This window comes from Miniopterus natalensis, chromosome 17 (assembly GCF_054644295.1).
Source record: "Miniopterus natalensis isolate mMinNat1 chromosome 17, mMinNat1.hap1, whole genome shotgun sequence".
NCBI classification, from domain to species: domain Eukaryota; kingdom Metazoa; phylum Chordata; class Mammalia; order Chiroptera; family Miniopteridae; genus Miniopterus; species Miniopterus natalensis.
The window spans coordinates 31,355,732-31,377,147 of NC_142097.1; the positions used below are offsets into that span (position 1 = coordinate 31,355,732).

Sequence of the window (21,416 nt, forward strand, 5' to 3'; positions counted from 1 at the left end):
GGCATCAATTCATGCTTAACACTAATTTGAATATTTGATGAACCACAACTTTGTTGTCCCTTGTGCTATATTAACTCAATGTATTGTAATAATTTAAAACAATAAGGAGAATTGTTTTAAATACCTCATAAATTGAATCCAGCCTGAATTTGGCCAGCCTGGAGTCTGCTGGAGAAGTGTGAGATGCCTTTGGGAAGCTACAAACATCGTCTGTTTCGAGTTTTCACTATGGGAAGGGGTGAAGCCATTACCTATTAAGCACCTACTGTGTCCTGCAGCCGCACCACACAGGTCCTAAGGTGGCCGGCGGCTGGTGAGGGCGGTGAAAGGGGGCGTCTGAAGTTACCCTCAGCTATCCCCCCAGATGGTGAAGGGGGAGTGTCTTGGTACTATTTTAATCGCAAGCATTTTACTATCTCGGCATAGAAATAATAAAAGTATAATGGAAGAGTTGGAGAGGAGTTTCCTGAAATAGCCACGATTCCCAGCCATCCCAGAGACGCTTCAAAACTATTTTTTACTATATACAAAGTGTTGCTTTGAATCCCAATCACTTGACCTTGACTCCTATAAACCTATTTTATTATTTTTTAAAACGCTGCATGATTAGCGCGGAAACCCTTCCTTCGGCACTTTCTCACCACTGGAATCGCGTCCGTGTTTCAAAGTTCCAAAATAACCTTTCCCGGGCACGGATTCGTACCTCCGCCGGGAAGGGCGGGGAGCGGCGCAAGCCTCGCCGGTGCGGAGCGGGAGCCAGAGAGAACTTCGGCGCGAAAGGAAAATAAAACTTGTGGCCGGTGTCTGTGCGGGAGGGTCTCGGCAATCCTTACGCCCCCCGGTCCTGGGAGATCTCGGGGGCCGCCCGTGGAGCGCCGGGGTCTGGGTTTGATCCCGACGTCCTTGACCTAAATTTCTGCGCGGTGGCTGGAAAAAGGGCGCAGAGCCGGGCGGGCGCCTGGTGCCATCCTCGGATCCCGGCGGCCGCGGCCGGCGAACTTGAATGGAGAGGCCGAACTGGCGGGCGCGGGGGTCGCCTTCTCCCCAGCCCGAAAGAGGATCGGCCGCTCGCTTCCCGCGCCTCCCCCTCCCCCTCCCCCGATCCACCCTCTCCTCGCAGCCCATGTGATCCAGCAAAGTCGGGGTGCGCTCCCTCACGCCCGGCCCGCCCGGAGGCGGGGCCCCCCTCGGGCCGCGGGGTTCGCGCACCGCCCCCGTGGGTCCGGCCGCAGGGGGCCGCCCGTGCGCGCGCGGGCAGGCGGGGGCCGCACCGGGGTGCGTGACGTCACCGGCATTGGTTACACGACGTTATAGAACTCCGCCCCACGTGCGCCGGGAGGAGGGGGAGGAGGAGGAGATGGGGGTGGGGAGGAGGAGGGGGAGAGGTGGGGATGGGCCGGGGGGGCGGGGACGGGGGGTGTGCGAGCGGCGGGGCTGAGCTAAGCCGAGCCCACGTGTGACGGCTCTCGCCGCTGCCCCGGCTCCGCGGCTCGCAGAGAGATTCGGAGGAGCCCGGGCGGGGGGGCGGAGGAGGAGGGGGAGGAGGGAGCGGGAGATCTCGGGGCTCGGAGTCGGCCGCCGCTCCGCTCCGATCGCTGTGGGGCTCGGTTTTTTCGGGGGTGGGGGGGGCGGGGGGGCTCAGATATGGAGGCAAATGGGAGCCAAGGCACCTCGGGCAGCGCCAACGACTCCCAGCACGACCCTGGGTAAGTTTCCAGCCGCTGCCCACCGCGCCGCCTCGGGCTCGCTCTCCTTGCAGCGGCGGGGACGGCGGTGCGCGGAGCCCGGCATCTCCCGCGCCCCCCCGCCCCTCCCGCGCGCTCCCCCCGTGGAAGTTACACACCTTTGGATTGCATTTCGCCGTCACCTTCTCCCCCACCCCACCTCCCGGCTCTCGCTCGCTCGCTCCCCCCCGCTTTCCTTTTAGCTTTTGTAAGTTACACGTCAAAATGGCCGATCTGACATCGGTGCTCACTTCTGTTATGTTTTCTCCCTCTAGTAAAATGTTTATCGGTGGACTGAGCTGGCAGACCTCACCAGGTAAGGGAGGAAGGGGGGGACGCCTGGGTCCCCCCCTTCTTGGCTTCTTTATTGCTCTTTGTTATCCCGGTGTAGGAACCCCCCCCCCGCCATTGGCTCCCCACTTCTCCTGTGCAAGGTTATTTTTTTTAAATAGCAAATCCTTTCCGAGCCCTCTACGCGACCTCTGTTGCCGAATTTCTCCCGCGTGTGCAAAAAAAATGCAAAAACAAAACAGAATAACAACAGAAAACTACTTTTGGTTTTTGTCCTTGATCAAAATTTGCATTGCTTTCCCCCCCCACACACCTTCTCCCCCCACCCCCATCTCTCTCTTTCTCTCTCTACAGATAGCCTTAGAGACTATTTTAGCAAATTTGGAGAAATTAGAGAATGTATGGTCATGAGAGATCCCACTACGAAACGCTCCAGGTAAACCATTCCCTTCTGGATTTTGCCTTTATTTTAGAACAAAGTTTAAGTGTTATTTTTGGAGGTGTCTTCGGAAGTAGCTAAGCGGATTTAGAATGGGGCTCGGGCATGTGGCTGGTTTCCAACCTCGCTCTCTTCCACACCCGCCCCCCTACCCTCAAAGGTTATTATAAATTGGGGCTTGAACTCTGGATACAGAGATACCCGTCTCTCCGCTCTAAGTCCTTTTCCCGTCGCTTTTTCTTCTCCTGTTTAAAATGACATTCAGCTTCATTCACTTTACACACAGTTTTTTTTTTTTTTTTTTAAATGTCCGCTTCTCCCCACTTCCAGCTCCCCAAACTCTTTCCCCCCACCCCCCCCGAAAGCTGGATGAATCTCTCCTAAGTGCCGGGTTTCCATCGCAATAAAACAAAGCGTTAAGAAAGGGAAGGGGAGGAGGGGGAGAGGAAACTGAGGTGGCGAAAGAGTGGAGACACCAGCTTTTTCCAAGTTACCTCCAGCAGCCCTGCCCCCGTCCCACTTCCCCCGGTAACCTCGGTGTGTCTGCCGGCGAGGCGCAGGGTGTAGACCCCGGGGCGTTGGGAGGCGGGCCGTGGGGGCGCGGGGGCAACTTTCGCTCTGCGTTCTGCGGCGGGGCTCGCTCCCTGTTGCTTTCAATGGTGTCACATTTTCTTGTTTGTCCCCCCCCCCCCCTTTGTCTCATTTCAGAGGCTTCGGTTTCGTCACGTTCGCAGACCCAGCGAGTGTAGATAAAGTATTAGGTCAGCCCCACCATGAGTTAGATTCGAAGACGGTAGGTTGCTTTTCCTCGTTGTTGTTGTTCGCCCCTTTTCAGGACCGAGCTGAGCCTTGACAGCCCCACTTAAAGGGGCCGTGCCTTCTTTTGCTTCGGAGCTGAGAGCGGGGTACTTCTCAACAGAGCTTGGGAGTTGGCACGAAAGTTTGCTACCCTCGCTGGGTTGGGGGGTTTTCTTTTTAGAGCCCGTGGCACAGCAGCTCCAGCTGCTGCCAAGCTAGGCTTGGGGGAGGGGTCAGCTTGGGAGGGGGGGGTTTGCTATTTTCGGGCTAAGGGACCTTGCAAAGAAACTCCAGCAATGAGCAAATGCAACTTTTCTTTGTCAGCCGAGCACAGCACGCTGTTACCAACTGTGGCTGTGGGAACTGGCTTTCAGGAGGCACAGCCGGCTTCCTGGCCCAGGGGGCCAGGGGCCCAGGGGCCCAGGGGCCAGGCAGGATCCAGGGGGCGCTAATCCCAGGTCCAGGCAACAGGTTCTTCTTGGAGCACTGGGTTTGGAATGGGGTTTGAGAAGGAAAGGAGACCCTCCCCGGGCCAAGCTGGATATCCAGTGGGTGACTCCAGATGGCGTGAAACCTAGGGCTGATAAGGCCTTGAGTTTCAAAGTGATTTATTTTTTCCTTCTCCCCCCTCCCCCCAGGTTCTTTATTCTGAGTGTGGGTGCTTTTATAGCATTAGGAGGTTTTAAAGTCGCTCTTGAGGGGTGACATCTCTAGGTAGAGGCCAGAAGAGGAAGGGGAGAAAGAGTACCAGTATGAAAGAATACATTTAATGGGGGGAGGGTATGTGTAGTGTTTTATTTAGCCCCCCAGCGTTGGCTCTGTGCTCACCTCCCTTCCCTTTATGTCTTCTAGAATTTCCCCATGGTTTTTATACATCTGCCAAAACAGGGGCCCTGAGGTGACATTGGGATGCAGTGCGGGGCTGCTTGGGACTTCACTTCCCTGGTGGGGTAGTGAGACAAGGCGAGGGATATTGGCTTCTAGGCCCAGCTGCCCCTTACAAACTTGGGAAAGTCGTTCTCTGCCTCAGGCCCCACTTTCCTCTTGTCTAAAACAAGGGAGTGGAACTGAGGTGATTTTCCAAGTCCCTTTTCGCTTTAACACTGAATAGAAGAGAATTAAAAAAACAAAAAACCCCAAAACCTGGCCACTTTCGATGCACTTGCATTGACTTGGCAAGTTTATTCTCTTTCTCTGATCAGAGGTCAGGTGCGTGGCCCCCTGCTCCTGAAGAAAAGACTCCACACGCTCTAAGTTGCTTTATTAATTGTACTGGATTTGTCATAGCCCCCAGTGCAGCCTTTTGGCACTTTTAGGCCATCTAATTTTAGGGATGATCGTTTGTAGGGTGATAATAGATATTTGAAAAATTTTCTTACTCTTTGGCTTTTCGGCTAGACATTTCAAAAAGCTAGTAAAATTAGAGGACTAACATTTCAAAGCAAATTCAGGAATGTACTATCTATCTCTTCTCCCCACCCTGGGTAGGAGAAATCGTATTTGGTTTCTATGGTGGCTGGTGGGTCCTGTCCCTCAGTATCAGGTGCGAAGCCTGCAGTTTTCCCTCCCTAATTGTTTGTAGACGTGTTTTAGTCACTATGACTTAGTATAACATAGCTTTTGACTTTGTTTCAACCGTTCAGTGCAGGAGGCAGAAGCGGTTGGTTTATTGACATGGAAACAGAGGATCTTGTTTACCGTTACCTTAAAAGCTTTGTTTAGGTAATGGCCATTCACATCCAAAATAGTACCCTAGTCTTTTCCTAGAGGAATTGTAGCTACAGTAAGTAGAGCTGTACCTAACTAACTAATGTTTTAATTTTTGGTAGTTTTCTCTTTTGTTCGTTTTTAAAAAAATAGTTGACAGGGACGTGCAAAAGGTTGGGATTTGCCATACTTACCTTGACCTGCCCTCTCCCTGAAAGATCTCAGCACACGGAAGAACTCTCATTGTGGAACAACACACTGTTATCTCGACACAAACAATACAGGAATTCTGAATTGGCTTTGGGTTTTGTAATTTTAGATATATATTTTTTTAGTGCTCCACTCTTCACGGCTCCCTACCCCCTCCAGCTCCTGGCCTCTTCCCCAACACGTCCCTCACCTTTTACCCTACAAACAAGATGACTTCTTACTGCAATTGTGTGCCTGTCAGCTAAAAAAAAAAAAAAAGACCTGGGGAGTGTTTATGAAGAGACGTATCTGTCTTACATTGGGTCAACAGAATGGAAATCCACACCTGTTGTATTTCTCTCGTAGACAGCTCTAGTCAGCGCTGAATACACCTGTAGATGCGGTAATGTTAATCTTGATGAAAGGGTAGTTTCCTAGCTCAGAGATTTCTGTCTCTCTTAGTGTTTGAAAAATAATCTCTCATTTCTCAGGTGATGTTTGAAGGTAGAAAACAAACATGCTGCAGACTTTTGTTAGGTCTTTAAACTACCTTAATAAAAGTGGTAGATCTTTGTATGTCTTACCCACCAGGGTCCTAAGGGATGTGAAGTCTGCGAACAAGAATTATCTGTCGTGTGCCTTTCCTCCCTCTGTGCTTTTTCCCAGAGCATTATTATTATTTTTTTAACCCCATGGCAGAACTGAAATCAAGGTTCAGATTTACATTTTAAAAGGGGAAAAATCTTAATATGAGAGCCAAAGCTTATAAATAACTAACTGGTAGCAATATTCATGCCACTTTCCTGGTTGAATTTCACCCAAAGACTCATGACATTTAGAAATCTAATAAAAACCAACAATGGCAATGTATTTTTATTCCTTCCCTCCCCCTATTTTCTACTTAACAACTTTTCCCCAGCCTATTAGATTCAAATGCTTCCGTGGGAATTGTTTTGAATTTTAAATCCAGTCCCTGATTGAGACTCATGTTCTGTGAGTGGTCTAATCTAGGGTAGAGGATGTTTTCCTACTGGGATTGGGTTAGAGTAGGGGAATACCCTGATTGTTGCACTACATTCTGATTTCTTTTTTCAGTATTATTATTTTTTTTAACCCTCTCTTCTTGATGGTCTTTCTTTTCTAATTTAGGTTTAGGTTGCTCATAGATTCCACCCCCCACCCCCCATGATTTTTAAAATCCAAGTGGATTTAGCTCATGTGTTTCCTTTTATTTTAATTTATTATTATTATTATTTTTAAGAACCAAGTCAGGCTCCATAGTTTTTTGCCACCTGTTTTCTTTTGAGATATAACTCCAGAATGAACTATCCCTTTGATTAATCTTAGGTTAACTTTTGGGAAAACGCGTGAATTAATTCAAGCAGAGCATTGCCTTGGATGTCTATGGAGTGTTTTTGGATGTTGTTGATTTTTAAAATTTTTGGAATCCCCAGCCATGTGTGTGGTTTAGTTCCCACCAGGGAGAAGAAATACCATCCAGTTACTATTGCTGGAAGATTCTTAGATTTAATTTTCAGGATATATTTTTTTCAGTGATGATGTTCCCATCTTTTCCCCCAGCCATGCATTGCAGATTAGATCGATGCAGGTACCTCTTACCACTCAGTATCTGTGGGAGAGAGGCCCTGGCCTACATAAGAACCTGTGAGCTCTGGTTCATGTGCAGCATCACACATTGAAGTACATGGTAGGACATTTCAGAGAGGCTAGCTCTGTTTCTTACATTTTGGGGAGAAATCAGTAATGCTTGGATCCAAGTTTAAAAAACTTTTTTGGGTTGCCCGAGAAGTTGCTAAAAGCTGGGTTATAAGCCTGAGAAATGAGTGATTAATAATTAGGTAATTAATCATAAATTTTTTTCTCTCCTCCCAAGTATTGCAGTTGACTCCCACTTTTCCATTTTCTCCTAGATTGACCCCAAAGTTGCATTTCCTCGTCGAGCGCAACCCAAGGTAAGTAGGAGACTCAGTAGTAGGATTGTAGCACTCAGAGATGGTTGCCAAGGATTCCAAGTTTCAAACAGAGCCCTGGCAATGCAGCGTTGAAGGCTGGTGCACACGGTTCCTTCAAGGGGACAGCATGTGGCTGGGAAAAGCCAGGCCAGGCGCTCGGAGATAACCTGCACCTGCAAGTCAGCCACCTGGAGGTGGGTTCTGAGCACACAGCTCTGGCAGGGACAAGCCTGATCCTAGTGGGAGGACACAGCTCCGTCTGGTGCAGTATTTACGCTGACGGGGAGCCCGTGGATGTCTCAGCCTCAGGTTGGTTGGATAAATCAGGGCACGCTTGAAACCCACGATAGTGCTGCTGCTCTGTGCAGGTGCTGGCACCTGGGCGGAGAAGTCCTGAAAAATGTTGTAAGCTTGTCCGAGTGGTACTACAAGACTTGCTTAAAGGCTTCAGACAGGCCTTCACTTTCTCAGAAGCGTGTCGCTAACGTGGCTTTCCCTGAGCTTGCCAGGCGTGGCCGTGGGAACAGCTGCCTGAGCCTGAGGTGGAATGTGAAGGGCTCATGGCTCACGTGTTAAATTCGCCCCCTTTCATTAAACTTTTTTTCTTTCCTGTGTAACATTGGACGAAAGACTTTATCTGCACCTTGTGGCCTTGGCATTCTTTTAAGGAAAGGGGAAAAGGTGAAGCTTCTGATTGTAGGTCATAAAGGGGACGGGCTTTGGCTTTAGCAAACTCAGTTTCTTTCTTTAAGCACAGTCTCCCAGAAGCGGAACCTTGTGATTGTGTGAAGGGGGCGATGGTTTTGTATGTGACTGAGGAAAAAGTTGGAATTGTGGGTGATATTTTGAGAATTTCAGGTCTGATTCCGCTGTGCGATTCCCTCCCTCCTCTTTTGCTTCCACGCAGTTCTTTCTTTTTTTCTTCCTTTCTTTCTAAGGAAACACAAATCCCTTAAGTAAATGGAGTGAAATACTTTAAAGCATTTTTTTCCCCCCTAATGTTAAGCAAATAATAGGAATTAATGAGCCAAAGAGGTTAGATTATTTCTGTACTGAGCATGAACTTTGGGACTGTCTTAACTGTGTAAAGGTTGCTTTCCAAACTCTGTGTGATCCGTGACATTTCAGAAGGCTTCCAGAATAAGCAGTGTTTCCTGGGTTTGGAAGAATTGCTGTTTCTTCCCTAAGTGTGAATCTTCAAATTTCCAGGTTAGTCATTTGATCACCCAGAACTAGGGTCAGATTAGCCAGAGGGAAACTGGAAAATCCCTGACTTGGTCAAACCTTGGGTTTGACTTGTTTTCTCCTTCCACTTGCCACCCCTTCCCCCGCCTTTGTGTTTTTGTGTGTTTTTTTTTTTTTAACCAAGAAGGCAGTATTTCATTTTAATACACCACGGCATTTGGTTTCTCAGTGATGCATTCAACTTGCAAACGAGACAGAAGAATTCTTAAACTTGTCAGTGTGTATGCACACATACCTTCCCCACTCCCACCCCCCCAGCGCAGAGTCTGGGATGTTTTAGGAGAATTGTCACACTTTTAGATGGGAACTTACATTAAACCAGTTGGGGGAGGATGTCTTTCCATGGGCTCCTTGGGATTGCGTAACAGTACCTTGTTTTTTATGACACACTTTATACAGAGGACTTTCGTATCCATTATCTCCATCTGAATCTCAGGTCCTGCGACATGGAGCAGATTACCTTCTCTCAGTGTCAGTTTGCTCATCTGTAAAATGGAAGTGATGACGGTGGCTCCTTCAGGAGGTGGTTGTGAAGAATAAAATAGCCAGGCACAGGGCGAGGCCCTGTAACTCATCGCTGTTACCACCACCGCTGTTATTGTTGGTTTTATCATTTTTGTTGTTACCGATGTTTGCAAGCTCTGCAGCCTGACTTTCGATCTCGGCTGTGCCATACTCTTTAGCTGTGTGAATTTGGGCAAATAACTGAACTTTCCTGAACCTCGGTTTCCCCATCTTGTCGAGTTTTTTTGTGTGGATTAAATAAATTAATAGAGGTAAAGTACTTAGGAAAAGACCTGGAGCAGTGTAATGCCTATGTGTTACCTGCCGTTTTTACTGTTATTTTAATTAGCCCCTCACCCCAATTCCGTGAGGGCCTGTAATAATAATGATATGAATTGAATTGAAGTGCCAGGCACTGTGGTGAGAACATTATGTGTATTTACTCATTTAGTCTTCACCGCTGTCCTATGAGGTGGGCAGTAGTAGTATCTCCGTTTTATAGATGGAGAAACCAAGGTGCACGTGGGTTGAGAAGCGGTGCAGGGGACCCACCCAGGCAACGTGGCTTCAGAGCTGGGCCCTTTCCCAGTGTGTTGGCTTGTGGGGTGAGGGCACTGTTGTATCTCCTCTGTTACTGACAAGGAGGTGACACAGAGCGGTCATCAGGCCGTGAGGAACAGAACTACAACCAGCATCTCAGGACTTCAGGGTTCCACGGTTGGGTGATTAGCCCAACCCCATGATATCACCCCATTGTGTGGCACCGTCTGGGAGCACCTCTCCATCTGATCCCTCGGGGCATCTTTTCAGATGGTTCTGGAGTTGCTCAACCCCAGGGAGGCAGCTGGGAAACTAAACTGGTGAGGTGTGTGGTGGTTGGGAGTCGGGCAGGGTTGGGGAGAAAGCTCCTTCCTTGTCCACTGTTATTTTCTAGTAGAATCTGAGCCCAGCCACGGGGATTTCAGACTCAGATTCGCGTAGGAGGCCAGAACCCGGCTGGCAGGACTAGAGAACTTTAAGTCCAGCCTTATTTATTTCTTGTTTATCTCCCTTCAATAAAACTCCTGTGTGTGCGTGTTAAGGTCCCAGGGGCAAGGTGAACTGTGCCCCTCCTTGTCGACCGGGTGAGGAGCTTGTAAATGATACGTCAGCGCGTGTGTTCCGGTTAAAATTCATTCCAGTGCTTTCTGGCCGCCCCTCCTTGCTGACACTCGCCAGAGAAATATTCCGTGGAGGTGTTAAAACAAGACCAGTGGAAAGAAACTGTAACTTAAGACGGAAGAAAATCCCTGGCAGTGAAGAACAGATTTCGGATTAGTACTGTCATAATATTCTTTAATGTATCATATAAATAAAAATCTGTTTTGACCAGAATTTTAACGAGCGACCCGAAGGAAGGGTTGTGAATTCCGCAGTTCATTGATCCCCCCCTTGCGATGTAAATGTTCACATCTCAATGGGCCTTTATTAGCTAGTCGAGGGGCGACTCTTTGGAGACTAGTGGCCGCTAATTAGTGAAGTGCATTTTGATCAGAAGAAGATGGGTCTGCTCTGTATCTTCCTGTTCCTCCGGATGATTATTTCATTTTGTGAAATATGGAAGAGTTTCCTGTCTATCTTTTTAAAAATTTAAATGGCCATTCTACTCTAGAAAGATGACTTAATTTGGAGCCGTTGGAGAAACGGAGATGATTGGGATCAGTCATGTCATAGAGCCTTCGTCCCTCTGGGCAGACGTGTCGGCTGCCTGGGAGAGTTTCGCTCAAGCTTATGGGTTCTTTTTCTTGTGGGACAAACTGAGAGACTGCCTAGGATCTTGCAGCAAGAGTGAGCCTGGGCGTAACTCACCTTCCGCCTTCATTGTCCTGTGCATAAGAAAGCATTCCCTGCTTCCCTCTGTTGCCACTTTGCTGCTTAAGTTTTAGAGGCCAGAGCCTTATCTGTTGATCAAGGGGGACCTATTTCCAATTACCTTCTGTTGCAGCTGGTGACCCAAGACGAGTTGCCTAAGCCCCTCTTAGCCTCAGTTTTTTTGTTAATACTCACCCGAGGATATTTTTTCCATTGATTTTTTTTTTTTAATTATTAGAGTTGAAAAGAGGGAGGGGAGAGAGAGAGAGAGAGAGAAACATTGATGTGAGAGAGATACATCAATTGGTTGCCTCCCGCATACGCCCCTACCGGGGCCGGGGATCGAACCTGCAACCCAAGTACTCACCCTTGACCGGGAATCAAACCTGGGACCCTTCGGTGTGCGGGTCAGGGCTTAACTACTGAGCTACACTGGCCAGGGCAGTTTACTTCTCTTTAAACTAGGGAGAGTGGTGCTCAACCTGGAGGGGAATGCAAGAAGTTTCTGCCTGGAACCTGGCAAAAATGTCTGCTGATATTATTATTACTGAGTTACTTTTGTGGAATAAAAAAAATCATGATGGTGAAAATGACCTAAAAAAGATCTTAATTGGAACATAAGCCCCCTGATGGCAGGGGGCTGTTGATGTGTGGTGGTTGGTAACTGTTAAACGCATGAGTTGAACTCAGCCGCCTTTTAGTGGAGGCAGCGACACTCAGGGAAGTCCTGTTCGCCGCCCCAGGTCACACGGCTAACCGGCAGCAAGGCTGAGCCAGAAGGCAGGTTTTTCTGCTCCCCGGAAGGTTCTGTTGAGCAGGCCTCCAGATGGGTGCAGTGCAGCCCGGCGTCTTACGCACGCACCTCCTGTTCTGGGGGAGCGGTTTCTTGGCAGCTTCTCAAGGGCGAGGGGAGAGTTTTCGGCATCTGGCCTTCCCCGCTGCTGTGGGTCAGGTCATGCTCGCGTCTTGCCATCTTGGATGATCTGCAGCTGTCATCTCGGCAGCCACGGTTAGCAGACGCAGACCTCCGGTGGGTTTCTGGTCCCCAGCTGGGAGAGGAGGTGGTGTGTCTGCAGCCCTTGTCCACAGGGCCAGGACCCTGGGGGGCTGGTGGCTCAGCCCCTTTTTCGTTGGGGAGAGCAGCTCCTTCCTGCGTTCCGCCAGCAGCAGGTGTCAGCTTAGGAGGGAGGGGCACCTCGTCCTACAAACGTCCTTTGCCTGGATTCTGCCTTTCCTCACGTGCTTCTGTTTCAGTGTTAAGGTTCTGTGTTCTGTGCCAGAGGTTTTTGGCAGACAGGTGGGACTTCTCTGTCCCCCAGGAAGGGAGGGAGGGGGGAGGCACTCCGAGGGACCAGCTGACCATCTTGGGTGCCCCTTGAGGCAGCACCCTTTCTTCCTGTCCCATTTTGTGTTTTTAAAGATGAACATTCTTCCACCGAAAGTGCTGAGAACACAGGGAGAGGTAGCTCATTGTCTCTGTCCTCTTGTCCGATCCAGCGTGTTCACTTCATAAGAGCTTGTTTAATTGTTTTTATTGCTGACTCTGTGTGTGCCCACTTTGGGGGGTTCAGCACACCCTCCATGGCTCCCTGGTGCCCAGGGAACAAAGTCTAAACTTCTTAGCCCGATAGAGAACGTCCTTCAGGATCTGTCTGGGGGCAGGGCCGGGGTCTTCTAGCTCATTTCCCGACTAATCCCCCTTTTGCTGCCTTGAAGCTGAGTGTCTCCGTCCTCCGAATAGCTGTCCTTTTGTGGATCCCGGTCTGCTCTGCGCTTCTCTGTGCTGTATAAAACACACCCCTCTTTCAAAGCCCAGTTTAAACATTACCTTTTCCTCAAGGCCTTCCCTGCTCCCTTGTGAATATCATACATGTTTCGCTGGATTTCCACAGCACTTTACCTTTTCTTTGGTTATGATCCTTTCGACCATGATAAATTAGCAAAAAACCTCCATTAGGCGTTATGCTAGGCACTCACAGTTCACCAAACGTTATTGAACACCTACTGTGTGCCAGGCACTGTGTGAGGTTCTGGGGACAGTGTGGAGAGTAAGACAAAGCCTCTGCCCTCATGGGGCTTTCATTCCTGGAGGGGCAAGTTAACAGTGAGTAAATGGACAAGCACATAACACGCCGGTGGACGTGAAGCCTGAGCAGGGTGGGAGTGATGGGAGGGGCAGAGCTGGACCATATGTTTTCATACAGTCCGTTGCCACTTTGAGTATTCAGTAATTATTTACCACATTTCTGCTCAGCACCAGGGACTGTGGTAGGCGCTTCGTTCTGAGTTTTATGGTTACTTAGGTTCATGCCTTATTGCCTCCACTGGACAATAAACTCTGAGGGTACAAGCATATTTTACTAATTAAAAAACACTTGGCTTTTAATACCGATTTTTTGCACACCTTGGATCTCCATTTAGATAGAATGAATGCAGAGGGACACAGGAGACACCTTGTGTCTTCTTGTCTTCAGGGGTCTTACCTCCCTGCTGGGAGGAGGGGTGTAGCCTGTGTTCCAGAAGAAGATGCACCGAGCACAGTAAGAGAGGCAGGTACAGCATTTAGAGGAAGGAAGAGTGCGGGTAGCTTCTTGGAAAAGGTGCTCTTTGCCCCAGATCCTGAAGAACAGGTCGGGAGGAAGAATGGCAGGAATGCTGTTTTCCTACTGGGGACGAGGAGAGGTCAGGGCAGGCTGCTGTCGCAGGGTGTGTGTGCTGCAGAATGCTCTAGGGTGAGGCTTAGAGAGGAGGTTGGGGCTAAGTTGTGGAAGGCCTTGAATGCCGGGCAAAGCAAAATGAGTGTGCTTTGCTTGGCAGGTGCTGGGGAGCCTGTGTGTGTGTGTGTGTGTGTGTGTGCTTGCAGGATCACGGGGATGCTCCATTCCATGTTAGGAGCTCTTTGAGACCAATATAGAAGCTGGGGTCACAGATAGAACTATGGCTGATGCAATTTCACGGAGAGCTTCTCATCCTGGACTTGTGCCTTCAGCGAAATTCATACCGCATTCTCTCTGGCGGTGGACCCTTCTTTGGGAGTGATGTTCTTGGCAGATACCACCCCTGATCTTTGGGGTGTGTGGCAGCTACAAAAAAGCTCTGTCATTCTCTTGTTTCCGTCTTCCTCTCCACGTCCTTAACAAGGGGCCGTGATACAGACAGAATTCTAAAGTTCCATACGCTGTCCTTGTCCAAGCCGCGATCTTGACCTTACCGTGCGTAGGCAGTGAGATGTCACTTCTTGGTATGGAAGTCACAGGTTGTCTACATGACACCAGTGCATGTGCCCCGCAGCTCGGAGCAGCCTGACCCGCGACTTCATAGGTAGTGCCTGCCTGGGGTTACCTTGGGTTGAGTGGCTGCTTGTGGGGAGCGGGAGGTTTTGGAATCGCACCCTCTGCCTCCTGTGTGGTGTGAGAGGTGTGAGCACGTGTGGTCCTAGGACTGAGCACCCCGTGGTACATCGTAGCCTAGGGCGGTTGGTCCAGCTGGAACAGGTATTCTGAATACAGTAAGGCGTCCCTGCTCTCCCTCTCTTTCAAGGGTCGCTCGATAGCATCAAGCTCCCAGTCAGGAAAGTTATTCCCCAGATTGGGTGCCTGGATGCCATACTTCTTTATTTTAGTTTTGAGACCTTGCATAATCAAAAAGAAAAATTTTAACTCAAAATAATGGCTGTTATTGTGAGTCAGTGTGTCCGAGGCACTGTACTGAGCCTCTGTATACTTAATCTTTAATTTCAGCCTGACAGCCGTCCTTTGTTGGTATTATCTCCATTTGACAGGTGAGTCAACTGAGGCCTAGGGAGGGTAAACAGCTTTCTTGGGGCCACAGAACTAGGAAGGGTCAGGGTCGGTGTTTGGACCAAAGTCCATCTGAATTCCGTGCCCTGGCTTCCTTAACTGCTAAGCCCCGCTACATCCAACACGACTGGGTGGATTTTAGGTTCTTGCGTTTTGCCTGACGGCTGTAAAATGCTCAGACTGAGGAACAGAACTTTTATCATCCGGCCAGGTTAGTTTCTGTTGCCTGTTTTATAAAGAACCTGTTGAGCATAGTTAAATGCCACTTACCAGCTATGGAATTTTGGACAAATCATGTAATGGTTTTGTGCCTCCATTTCTTCACCTGTAAAATGGGGTTTTTAAACAGTACCTATAGTATAGAATTGTTAGGGGATTAAATGAAGGGCCTGGGGTGATAGCTGCACATAGTGGGTCCAGATGGCACTGCCCAGATCATAGGAGGCCCTTACTTAGTAGCTCTGGGGTTGAGTGCTGCTGTTGCTGCTTTCTAGGGGTGATGGTAGAACAGCATGCGTCAGTGGCTTGGCCTGCTCCTGGGGTCCTGGCTCTCGGAGGGGAGATGGCTACATCCTTTATCTTGGGGATGCTCATTGGGCTCTGGGAACTTATTTCCTTTTCCATATCTGATGCTGTGTTTTTGCTGCCTCTGAGAGTGAATTCCTGGGGTGCAGCCAGGGGACAGCTAAGACACCACTGTGTGAGAGGTCTCCCCATGAGCCTTCTCTCTCCCAGTCTTGGTCTTTATCTGCCTGGGGGTAGTTCCACCAATGACGGATCTGAAAGCATCACATTCATTTATTTGTCACTGGCTGTGACAGGCAAGTTAATGCTAATGGATTCTTTTTTTAGCCTGTTGTCTGGGATGAGTTTCTCCCGAATGTCCTGAAATCTAAGGCATTAGGGGAATGTGTAACTTTTATGGTCGGGGAGGTTTTAAAAGATAAATAGGGTTTTGTGTGTGAGGGCCTTAAATTTAGGTTAGGGGTGAGAGCAGGCAGGGGAGCGGCTTCTTTTTAAGAAATCCATTCAGAGCTCTAAATTGCTGTTTCTGTTTCAATTATGTGACAATTTCAAGGGTTTAGAAAAATCTAATAAAATGGTCTTGATGATGCATTCTGGGGAGAGAGTGCTTTAGAAGATCCAGGAGAATAAATTCCTCAGGGGTCAAGAGAGTCTCGTTCCTGCCACCTCGGGCCTTCTTTCGTCTGGGCTTTTACATTTTTATTGTTTTGAAGGGCAGAAAACAGTGTTGGAATGTATTCAGGGCTTCAGCCGTACCCTCCACTGAAATGAATTATTCTCTTTGGGCAATTGCAAATAGACGGGCCTCTGCAATCACTAGCTTTTTTTTTCTTTTTTTAAAGCTGGCATGATGTAAATGGCTTTCAGAGCATGGTTTGTGTGTGTAGTGGATTTTGAATAAAGCACCAAAGAGGAGAAACTGGAGGAGGGGAAAGAGCGAGCGGAGAGGCCCTATCGAAGTCTTTTCTCTTCCCTCTTGGGGCTGCCTGCCCGCAGGAACAGAGCGCAGGAAGACCTAGCGTAGCCAGAGGTGCGCTGAGCGACATGAACCAGGTGACCACTCTGGTGGGAGGGGGACAAGGAGCCTTGGAAGTAGAAGTGCCTGTGCCTTGCTCACGGCTGAGTTTGTGTCCTTCTGCATGTGTGCTCGGGGGCCTGTGTGTTTCTGTGCGCATCGGCGCCTGATGACAATTTTCACAGCAAACCCTGCTCAGTTTACTACAATATTCTCCATCTATTCCCATCTGCTGAAAAGTAAACTTTTAAACAGGGAGGCATTTTGTTTCACCCCCCAGGTAGTTTGCTGGAGCCTGGGTGGGTGGCATGGGAAGCCGAGATCACAGAGCTGTTGGAACGCCAAAGCCAAGAGTATGAACATCCAATAGCCTCATTTCTGAACTGGATTCTGGGGAGGTGGGAAGAGAAAACCTACTGGTGCACAGGCGTTTTTTTGTTTTTGTTTTTTAAGGCCCTACCTAGCCTGATAACATTTCATGTTGATGTTGTAAATGAAACTTCACAACAACGACTTCTTAAATATTTTAGTGCCCTGGAGAGAATTCCCGATTTCCATGTTGCTCTTGTGCAAGAATTTTCAGTTACTCCAGAAAAGCTGCAATATTTGGGCTAGATAAACCCGGTGAGGATGTGAGAAACCCGGGCATCGCTGCTTTACTGGATAGGACTTTGGGACTACGTGGCTCCTCTGATTCTAGAATTGAGGCTGGTATTTCCCACTTTATTCTTCATCGTGGCAGTGGGGTGAACATTCTAAACAGTAATGGGCAAGTGTTTAAAAATTGCTGCGAGATCTTACGAAAAAAATTAGATGGGACCCGGGGTGGGTGGGTGGCGGGAAATGCAGTGTGTATTTATTGATGCATATCTTTTTTGTAAAAATCCTTTTCAACTGAGTTCCCTCTGGGAGAGCTCTCAGATATGTCATTTTTGTAGCTAAAGGCAAACAAACAAACAAAAATGTTTAAACTTACACACATAACACTTAAAAACCAACCAATAGCTTCACCGTCTGTTTCCCAGCCTGGGAAAATAGGATTGTGAGGATGCTTGAACCTAAGGAAAAATCGGGCTGTGGCTCTCCACAAGACTGCTACATGTATATGTTGCCTCTTCTGTTTTCAAAGCAGATAATTGGTTTTAGTAAGAACTTCTGACTTGATTAGGGGGCCCTTAGGAAATTAAAGTGTGTTTGAATTTCACAAGTATAATTTTAATTATACAAATTTTGTGTGTTTCACTGGGGAGCCAGTTCAGAACTTGTTTTCCTATACTAATAGGGGTAGTAAAGCTGATTATGGCAGAATGCCGCGCTCACGTTGCTTTGAAAATAAAGGTCCACGGGTATGATCATTGTTTGTCCCCGCAGCACAGGATGTTCAGAGTAATGTGCACATAGGTCCCGTGTCCTCGTTAAGGGTGTTTTTTCCACTGGATCCACACAGCTGTAGACCTGCCTGGCAGAGTCGGGGGGTGCGCGGGGGGTTGGGTGTGGAACCTCATTATGAATTTTTCTGATGCACTTGCTGAAAGAATTCAATTAAAGTTCTTTTGAGCACAAGTCCTGCCTGGGTGGCTTGTGTTTGGCTCACTGCCACGTTGCCGTGTTGGGCCTGCCGTTCTCACCACCTCCTCGGGTTTGCTCGAAGCCTGCGCATGTCACTGTCCTAGCTGCCCCCCTTCAGCGGGACCCCAGCGGGTGACACAGGAAGATGCCACAGAGACAGTTGCCTGAGTTCTTCCCCAGGCTGTAGAGAGGTGCTGGCGAGAGGACGATCAGCCCCCCCGGGGGTCCCGGGAGAAGGACTGATTGTGTTAATGGGAAATGACCGTTTTTCAGGGCATCCAGACGAAACCCCAAGTGCCGGGGAAGTGCTTTGTGGGTTTGAACTCAAGCATCCTCAAACATCTCTGTGTGTGCAGGGGCTTTAAAAGCTGCCTGGAGACCAGCTCTTCGGGCTTTGTGGGCTGTCGGCTCAGATATTGACAGGAGAGCTTGAAATGAACAATAGTTCATGATAGAGAAATCATGAAACCCGCTTGTGAATGAATTGCTATCATGCAGGTTGGGGCCTGAAAATACGGGAAAAGAAAAGCTCCAGATGTAAGCCCGATTCCACCCGTCCCCTCGCTTGCCTCCAGTCACCGACTTTATCATTTTTCTCACTTTCTATCGAGGTGGTACGGCTTAGTGTTGGAGCACGGGCTCTGGGACCAGGCGACCTGAGTGGGAATCCTTGCCCTGCCACTTACCAGGTGTGGGGCCTTGAGCAAGTTATCTAGATATTCTGTGCCTTAGTTTTGTCATCTGCAGAATGGAGATGATAGTGCCTCCCTCGTGAGTTGGCTGCGAGGGTTACATGAATTGACATGTAAAGTGCTTGGGAGAGCGTCTGGCACACAGGAAGCGCTGTGGGTGTGAGTTATGTTGTGAGGAAGAGTAACGGCCGATGGCAAGTTTGGCCAAATGCTGACCGTCTGCCTTACTCGGTGGTTGGAGAATTGTTGTAAGTGCTGGAATCTACTCCCGTATGTATTTTTTTCTTCTGTATTGAGAAATACAAATGGGTACATACACGATTCCACTGTGTAGATACAGACAACAGGTGGAACTGCTGCGTAATTTGCATTCAGACACGTGCGTGCGCTGCTGCGAATGAAGCGTGTGGTTTGGTAGGAGCACAGCCTCTGGGCTCAGAGGGACATAATTTAAAGTCCTGCTGCTTCCTCTGTGACTTTAGGAAGCTGTTTAAACCTTTCTGAGCTTTGATTCTGCACCGCAAAAACGGGGACAATAGATTTGTGGGTTTGAAATGAGACAGTATAAATAAGGCACCTGGTGTGTGGTGGACACTTAGAACGTGCTAATTCCTTCCCCCATAACCAGGGGATTTAAAAAAATTTTTTTTTAATCTTGAAAATGAGAAAGATAGAGTTCTCTGCTCTTGCTGGAGATGAGGAAGCCTGAAGTTAGCTAATAGGTCCTTAGATGGAGAAGTAGAGAAAAGCAGACCATGAGAAGGGGGTGTTGTTATCCTTAATCTACATGCATTAAGGCTGTTTCAGGGGTTTCATTTTCACAAAACCCGAATTTTCAGCAATAGAGAAATACTTTTGTTTACTCAGGAACCTTAGATGGTGTCCACAGCCTTTGAAGGGGGGCGGGGGGGGTGTCCCTTTGACACTTGGTGGTACTGAAAATGCAGGGCCAGAAGGTTGGAGAGGCTTGGGAGATGTTTAGAAGGAGCAACAACTCCAAGGAAATGACAGATTCCGGGCCATGAGTGAGGATAGTTGGGAGGGAGGGAGAACACTGAGCTGGGGGATAAGTGTTGCCTTTTCATGGAACCTTTTACCTGGGGACACGGAATGTTGGGTTTTGAACTACAAACCCGTGAGCCCCGTCGTGGGAGTGGAGTAAGTTTGGCGGCGCTCCAGCAAGTGCCCACAGTCCAGCCATCGGCCTGGTGGATCCCTGACCCTCAGATCTACCTTCGGGGCCGGGAAAGCCCCCAGACGCCTTAGCAGGCCCGCAGTTGTCCGGGTCTCCTCGCTCATTCCCAAATGCGTCCCCTTTCCTTCCTGTCCGCCGGGTGGAGCTCTCCAGGTGTCCCTGGGAGCGCGTAACAAGATTATGAATATCAGCGGATCCTGGGGAGGCGACAGGGCGCGCGTGAGTGTGTTAGTGCATGGAGGATGGAAAGGGCTGGAAGGGGTGGTCGGGAGGAGGGAAATAGTAGATTACATTGACTAATTATAGGGAAAAAGCCATATTTGCTGCTCCATTAAGTGATCGCTAGGCTATGAAGCAGTTTATTGTAATTAATGCAGAAACAGCAAATAAGTGTTGTGCTTGAAGTGGAGGGTCTCCAGGCGCCCCCCCCTTTCAGTGCTCTGCCTTCACTGCCCCCCAGCATCCTTCTAGGTAAAGGGTCTGGGGGGACACCGCCATCTGAAGGACTGAGGTGGCGTCTTGACCAGTTTTCTGCTGGTTTATTTGGACAGATAAAGAGGACCTCTTGCCTGATCGCCTTCAGACTCTTCTGTAGGGTTTTTATGTTTTCTTGGGATGGAGGAGGGGGGGACAGACCCGAGCCATCATTGCTATTCTTGCCACAGTCGTTTTAATTTCAGCGCAGGAACGTGGCAGGCTACACAGCCAAGTCCACTGAGTTACGGGCCGTGTGGAGTTGTGATTGCTTTCCTTGATGATTTCTTGTTCAAATCAGCGGTGCTCTTAATTTTCCAGATGAAGTAAAAAGAAAATTGGCGACTCCCCTCCCGTCCTGTGTCTCTTCCTCCAGGTTCTCTGAGCATGACTCTGATTTGGAGGGTTAATATTAATTAGGAGCCAGTTTCGACCTCGGTTGCTTGATGAGGGAGCTTCAACTGTTGTGACAAATGTGGCTCCTCTATGCCTGTGCCTGTGAGAGAGAGAGAGAGAGAGAGGGAGAGAGAGAGAGAGAGAAAGTTTCTGGATTGAAAAGCCGAAGGAATAAATATATGGAGAGAAAGAGATGAGGGCCTGACTCCTAAAGAAATGCAGAGAGCAGGGGCATCTGGGCTCTGAGGAAATTCTCCTTCCATCTCCCACTCCCTCCTCCTAGCAGCTCGGGGCCCTGACTAGCTTGCTGCTGCTGCTCTTTGCCTCAGTTTCCCTCTCTGTAACTGAAGGTCATTTCTTTAGCTTCCTTGGTTTCCAAGGCAAGTCCCCTGTGAAGTCACAGGGAAGTGATTCATTTTGTGCTGAGCCTCGGGGTCCTTGCTTCCCAGCCTGACTTGGTCTTTTTGGGGGGCTGGACAGGATAAGGAAAGAGAGAGCCAGAGAGCTCACGGTACAGGAGCCCACAGAGGAAGCGGCCTGCTCTTCTCAGGTTGGATCACCTTAGGGATCTTTCTTTGGCCTCTGAGTTTGGGTTGGTTTTTTGGTTTTTTTTTTGACAGGTGGTTGGGGCAGGAGGGAGGATGGCTGACGGTGGGTGTAAGTGTTCCTGGCGTAGTGGGCGAGACCTGGCTTCTGGTTCTTAGCTCGGTGCCCTTGTGTACTTATTTATTTATAAATGACACACCTGTACTACTGTGCTAATATATACCTTATAAGTCATAGACAAATAATTAAAAATAAAAGAGGATGAATAAAAGCTAAACACAAATAAAAGTTCTAGTTTTTTCCCCCCAAACTCTACTTTAGGGACCAGAGCTTTAGGCCATGGGGAGCCATTCATGCGTTTTAGGGTGAGGGTGGCCTGATCAGATGGCTGTTGAGGGAAGAGCATTCCTCAAGCCATGGGCCCTTGGTTGAGTTCTGCTCAGGCCAGGAGTTCGAGGGGAGGGACCCAGGGGCCCATGGGGA

General features: G+C 48.9%; 1 protein-coding gene across 3 annotated transcripts in view; it reads left to right on the forward strand.

Moving 5' to 3' along the window:
• The first annotated feature begins 1,608 nt into the window (after window positions 1-1,608).
• The window catches only part of MSI2 (musashi RNA binding protein 2), a 336,713-nt gene continuing 316,905 nt past the window's right edge, over window positions 1,609-21,416 (forward strand). For 2 of the 3 annotated variants that reach the window (XM_087826225.1, XM_087826227.1), the window contains exons 1-5: window positions 1,610-1,706; window positions 2,000-2,040; window positions 2,370-2,451; window positions 3,163-3,247; window positions 7,080-7,121. In XM_087826225.1, the coding sequence (XP_087682351.1) occupies window positions 1,645-1,706; window positions 2,000-2,040; window positions 2,370-2,451; window positions 3,163-3,247; window positions 7,080-7,121 (312 nt within the window). In that variant the 5' untranslated portion in view covers window positions 1,610-1,644. Of the gene's footprint in view, window positions 1,707-1,999; window positions 2,041-2,369; window positions 2,452-3,162; window positions 3,248-7,079; window positions 7,122-21,416 lie in introns of all 3 variants that reach the window. The other variant, XM_087826226.1, reaches the window with a different exon arrangement.